Raw genomic sequence first — 6413 nt, 5'->3', positions numbered from 1 at the left:
GGCTCGAATCGGAGTTGTAACGGGAGAGATACGATCAAAATACCCTTATTGGCATAACCGTAATTTTGGCGAAAATGATTTGGTAAAATCAAATTTCTCTCTCTCTCTCTCTCTCTCTCTCTCTCTCTCTCTCTCTCTCTCTCTCTCTCTCCCCGACGGTCTCTCTTTCTCTCTCTTCGAAACTCCGGCCATCGGCCGTGGCTGCAGATGGAACTGGTGCCAAAAGGACCGGCTCAACCTCGGCGTCACGACCCAGCCCTTTCCCGACATCGGCCGCTGCTCTAGTCGCTGGAAAAAGGTGATTTTTGGCCGGTTTTTGCTCGAACTTCGCCAGCTCCGATCTCTCTCCTCCGGCCGCCATTGTTGGTGATCAAGGTATGGAAATTTATCCATTCTTCATAATCTAGCTGCCTGTTGGGTAGGATTCGATCAATTCCTAGCGTAGGTAACTCAAGTTACGAATTGAAATTCGACTGGTTTTGGGATTGCCATTCCGGCCACTTCCAGTCAGTTTTTGGGGTAGGTCCAAGAACAAAAGTGGTTCCAAATAGGGTGTTATACCTAGGGTAGGAGTCTTGAGCCGTGGTTTTGAGATTTTTTGGCGATGCGTAATTGCTTTGGGCACCCACGCACTGCCGGCGCCTGCGGCAGCGCGTGGGCACTGTAGAAAAAGGGCACTATGTCCCGATGTAATCTCCTGATCCTTACGAGTGTGCAGGTGTGCTCGGATTTCAATTTGGATACTATGTGAGTCTTGAACGGATATCACCTATTGCATGTTATCCGGGTTCGATAGGTTTGGACCGTTGGATGGTCTTGAATTTATTATATGTTAGTCTGCATATCCTTAGGATCGTATAGGATTCGACGGATCTTAAAACTGAGTTTTGGATACTCCAAAAATGCCAACCCTAGGGCTAGGTTTGCAGTACCCGTCCGATCATGAGATCGTGAGCGATTAGACCTCTGATCTGGACTAAACTTACAGGACGTATATCCTAAACCTTGTAGAACCTATAGGAACTCTCGGACGGAGGTCGTGGGCCTGTTTGACCAAGTATATGGTAGTTTGACCCTTGGTTGACCGTGAGTCTCCTGATGTACTTTTACCTTCCCAGGAGGATTAAAATGACCATAGTGACATGTCTTGATCATTAGTTGATTATGTGGGATTAGGATATTAATTTATTATTTTAAATTAGGGGGAAGGGTGGGTGGGGGGGGGGGAATTATCGGATGCTAGATTGTTGTTGAGGTTTACATAATATTAGAGATTAATATATATATATATAAAGGTATAAAAAGAGTTTAGAATGTCAATTTGAAATGCTATACGCACTACCTTAAGTACCACCCTGTGATTTTTAGGTCACACGTGGCGTAGGTTATTCGGCATGCTGACAGACTCCATACGTGGTGTTGGAATTTCCGGCGTATGGAGAGATTATGTGATTGTCAGGTCACCCGTGGCGTAGGATTTTCCGGCGGGATGATAGACCACATATGTGGCGTTGGAATTTCTGGCATATGGGGAGATTATATGATAGTTAGGTCTCGCGTGGCGTATGATTTTTCGACGTTGAGACAGACCCCATATGTGGCGTTGGAATTTCCGGCATATGGGGAGATTATGTGATTGTTAGGTCCCACATGGCGTAGGTTATCCGGCGTGAGGACAGACCCCATACGTGGCGTTGGAATTTCCGGCGTATAGGGAGATGCTATGATTGTTAGGTCACACGTGGCATAGGTTATCCGGCATGCTGACAGACCCCATATGTGGGCGTTAGAATTTTCAGTATATGGGGAGATTATGTGATTATCAGGTCTCGCGTGGCGGGATTTTCCGGCGTTGAGACAGACCCCATACGTGGCGTTGGAATTTCTGGCGTATGGGGAGATGATATGATTGTTAGGTCACACGTGGCGTAAGATTTTCCGGCGTGATGACAGACCTCATACATGGCGTTGGAATTTCCGGCGTATGGGGAGATTATGTGATTAACAGAGAGATGAATAAAGGTATTGTATGTGTTTGGAATCGGAATTTAGTAGGAAGAACTACGTCTGGCTTGATCCCTCAGTAAGGGTATGTAGGCAGCCTGGGGTGGTGCCTAGGTGCAGCCGTGGGCTAAACTTCACTTGGACCTTGTCGATGGTCCTGAAATTCGAATGGAAACGAGGCTTGATTGAATAAATATTTATTATTCCGTTGGACTGAGTGAATGTTGTTAATTTGTGGATGTGATTGTGTTAGGAGGTTAAAACCTCGTATGTTGGTTATTCTCTATGTTGATTACAGTAGGCGTTCATAAGTAAGTTTGAGTTTATATTATGCATTGTTTAATGCATTAATTTGATTTAAGAACATTGTTGGCGGTTCTGTTTCGAATTATTTGAAGGCCAGAGGCCGTTTATGTGAACTGCATGAAGTTATATTGTGCGTGCTGCCTGTTGGGATATAAATTGTGAATTTTGTGCAGGTTGAAATTTGGGGAATGTTCAATTTACAGGGGTGACTCTGCCGAAATTTCAGTAGAAAGTCTCGTGCCCTTATTCCTTTTTGGAAAAAAGGATATAGTTTTAGAAGTGGGCCCGACATTTGGGTGATGTCAGGAATTTTCATAGGATTCGTCTCGAGTTTCGGCAAATTCAGGGCGGATCCTGTCATTTGAGGCATTCACAACGAAAAAATTAAAATAGAAAATTTGAGCATTATTCTTGAAGACAAAAGGAATTTGCCAAAAAGCGACAGAAGAATTCCGAAAAACAATGAAGAAACCATAGTCTTTTGGACTTGTACTGTATATTGTCCTTCAAATCATTATTTACTATTCTTCTGGCAGTGCGGCTCATATCAGAACTTAATTTTTCTGGCCGACCAAATAAGTTAGCAGATAGTAATTTTGATAACTATATAAACTGTGAATCCACTATTTCAGTGTACCTGCTGCTCTTTAATTCATCGACTTTACCAAGCCCTAGCTGTCCCTTTCAACAAGGAGAAGAAAAATATCAGAAATGTACCCAAATGATTCTTGTTTGACAGATATATTAGCAGTTCCAAAACTTGTGGCACATTCAACTGTTTCCCTGAAATGTTATTTGAAAACAGAAACAGCCAATGAAACAATTAAAATAGTTCATATATTTGGTGGTTGTGTCTAGATAATTTCCATATTAGGGATTTGCCAGAAAGAAATTGAGGGATTTGTGAAAACAATGAAGAAACCATGCGCATTTTGGACATGTGCTATATTGTCCTTCATAGCTTTGGGTCCATCAGCACATAGTACGAAACCATTTATTTACTATTAATCTGACAGCAGGGTTCATATAAGAACTTTTACTTGGCGACAAAATAAGATTGCAGATATTGTTTGGGGACTCCGTGATAGGAAGGTCATCAAAGCACTATTTAAACTGCACTTTGGTTCATTTACTTTACCAAACCCTAGCTTCTCCCAGTTTTAGCTATACAATGGAGTTCATTAAGCAGCTGTGGAGATGTGTTTGTTTGGTCTTGATCCTTATGTTGGGGACTTGGTCTAGTGAAGCCACTTCTCGTAACCTCCAAGATGCATCAATGTACGAAAGATACGAACAATGGATGGTTCTTTATGGATGCGAATACAATGATGTTAATGAGAAAGAGCATTCATAAACCAAATTTTGAAGGAAAGATATGATGTTTTGAAGGAAAAATAGCATTCATAAACCAAATTTTCCAACAATCTTAAGAGTAGCGTTTGGATGCTACTCAAATCATTCATGTATACAAGTGGTGTAACTAAATTTCATTTGGATATCGGAAGACACAAGACAAAATTGTCTACCTAAACTCGTATGCTAGTGGTCCAGCTTTGGTAAGTTGCAAATGGCAATACCCATACTTGTTATGAACGTCAAGGCACGTAAGGGTCCCTACCCTTTAAAATTGCAATGTAGCATGACCAGTCGAATCTTACATATTGTTTCATTTTCATTGACTTGAATTATGTGATTTGAAGGATTGGATTTATATATACATGCAGCCGTTAGCTTTATTTGAGTATTTTTTTAAAAAAAAAAATTGAAATTTTACATCGACTATAAAACACAAGTTTTCTTTTGATGTTGGTGTATGAATAGTTTGGGGGACTATATGTTTTGTGGAGTTATAAATAATGTTGCGAGCTAACGAAGGGTGATACACTTGTGATGACCGTTGTAATACTTTCATAGAAAGCTTCTTTCTATTGCATAAAGCAGTACTATTTTCAAGTTGGGTGTAACAGCATGGACCATTAAATTCTTTGGGGAAACTTTCAACTCAATGAAACGTAAGTATTAAAGTTTTATACTTGTATGAACACCCCATTAGATACGTGAATACTGTAATTTTTATTTATGCGAGGCATTCCGCGGTTTCACTATGATACTTACAATGAAAATTAAGATGACTTTGAATTGGCATATTTTCAGGCCAATTGTCTCAATATATTTTGAGACTTTCCCTAATTTTTAGGAGTTTGAGAATTTCATTAAACTGTGGGGGTTGTTGTCCTGCAATCGTTTTCTTTATGAAATTATTATTATTTCAGTGGCCTATGTTGGAAACATAGAAGGAATGTCTTCTATGTTGAAATATTAGAAAATGTAGGGGTTCTTTATTTTCATAACCTTGATCTTACTGTCAGTAATTAGTAAATGGGTACTAATGGCAAACATGTTGATATATGTGTGAAGTTTGCTTATACGATCAGAATTCATTTATAAACAAAATATATGTTGATGTATTATTATCAGGATTAATTCATTTTGCTCGGACAAAGAGATCAATTTACCAGTGGTAAGCTGAGTAATTCCTTCCGTGGCTGCCACTGCGGAAAAAGCCCAACAACATCCTGTATTTTGATTGCAATTAACAGTAGTTAGAATAACATAAACAATTTCCAACCTGTCTCATAGACTACTAACAAAAAGTTGGTTTATTCAGAACCATCAGGCAAAGGGAGGCTGCACAAAACTAGAAAAACCAGGATCAAAGAGACTGCTCAAGAGTTACTCTAAACCCAAACAGAAAAATGGATTTCCAGTTCAGTAAACCGGCAAACCAAAAACCATCGAAATGGAAGTGAAGCTATTTTAAAGGCATAATAGACAGCTTGCCCCAGTTGCTATAATATTACTATATTAAGACCATTAAAAGTACACAGATATTTTGATAAAAACTTGAATATGTTTGTACACTTTTGTGGTTACAGACTTGACATGATTGATTTGAATTGATTCATATTACAAACAAAAAAGGAATACAACAACAAACAACCTAGCTGGAATACCGAAAACCTGCAGGGAAGGATGCTTTCATTGTACAATGGCAGAGATTGCATGGTCATCTGAGCTTGGTTTGATGCAACATATACACCAGATGCGTAGCCCAAAAAGGAGTTAACCAGCTTCACCTTGGTATGAACCTCTTTTGATGATTGTGGCTGCGCTACGAATGGATGAGACAAGAGACTTTCCGCTGTTAATCTTTCCCTGCTCTTCATGGCAAGGCAACTCTTGAGAAAATCCCTGGTCACATCTGAGATTCCAGTCGGAATTTTGCAAGTACGTAGATGATAAAACATCAACATGTTTGGATTGTAACCAGGCTTCAAATCCCAGGGCGACTTGCCGGTTAGCATCTCAAACACAATACAACCTAGAGACCAAATATCGGAGGACTGATCTTGTTTGTTATTAATAAAAGCCTCTGGGGACAGATATCTAGGCGTGCCTCCCCATCGACTGTAATTTACATTAGTTTTCTTAGCGAGTCCAAAATCTGCAATCTTGGCTACAAAACTAGTACCACCAGAACTAGTTGTTGTGGTAGGCACAAGCAAAATGTTGTCCAGCTTCAAATCGCAGTGAACATAGTCACACTTGTGAATGTGTTGAATCCATTCAAGAATTGACCTTGTGTATCTTCGGGTAATTTATGACCTCTGGATTTATGTATGAGACCATCTAGGGTTCCTCCGGAAGCAAATTTTCAAAACAAGTTGTAGGCCATGTCACCCTTGTCTGTGGCCGTGGTCTCTTCACCCAGGCGCTCGATAATGAAGGGGCAACCCTTGATCTCAAAGAGAACGTCTGACTCATGTTTAATGGACTCAGAAGCAGAGACCTTTGCTGATTTCACCGCCATCATTTCTCGCAAGAAAAACAGAACCACAGCTTACTTTTCCAATCAACTTCCCTCTCAACCAGTGCACTCCATGACTGCCCATGCTGTGCTTTTCTCCGTCTAATTTTTCTTCTACCTTTCTTTTCATTATTCTTCTTCACTCAGTTCTTAGTTCTTTGTTTTCTCCACAAGGAAATAAGCTAGTCTTTCTGACAGAATTAGCGGCTGCTTGATTGTGCTCTGTAAGGCTTTA

At 40.2% G+C, this 6413-nt stretch overlaps 1 protein-coding gene across 1 annotated transcript; it reads right to left on the bottom strand.

Moving 5' to 3' along the window:
- On the bottom strand, positions 4818–6181 carry LOC18781162 (mitogen-activated protein kinase kinase kinase NPK1). The gene is made up of 3 exons (XM_020559894.1): positions 6044–6181; positions 5325–5888; positions 4818–4886 (listed from the first exon to the last, which is right to left on the bottom strand). The coding sequence occupies exons 1-3, from the start codon at positions 6179–6181 to the stop codon at positions 4818–4820; spliced, it is 771 nt and encodes a 256-aa protein (XP_020415483.1).

The sequence above is a fragment of the Prunus persica genome, chromosome G3 (assembly GCF_000346465.2).
Source record: "Prunus persica cultivar Lovell chromosome G3, Prunus_persica_NCBIv2, whole genome shotgun sequence".
NCBI lineage: Eukaryota > Viridiplantae > Streptophyta > Magnoliopsida > Rosales > Rosaceae > Prunus > Prunus persica.
The sequence above is the reverse complement of the archived record's forward strand: the minus strand, read 5'-3'. Positions and strand labels throughout refer to the sequence as shown.

What these genes read in the sequence shown, in the direction of transcription:
- LOC18781162 (XM_020559894.1), bottom strand. Translation starts at nt 6,181, where the DNA reads ATGGCGGTGAAATCAGCAAAGGTCTCTGCTTCTGAGTCCATTAAACAT. An exon ending in CCACAGACAAGGGTGACATG is followed by an intron (nt 5,889 to 6,043) that starts GCCTACAACTTG and finishes TGCGATTTGAAG; the next exon opens with CTGGACAACATTTTGCTTGT. An exon ending in TCCTTCCCTGCAGGTTTTCG is followed by an intron (nt 4,887 to 5,324) that starts GTATTCCAGCTA and finishes ATCAAAATACAG; the next exon opens with GATGTTGTTGGGCTTTTTCC.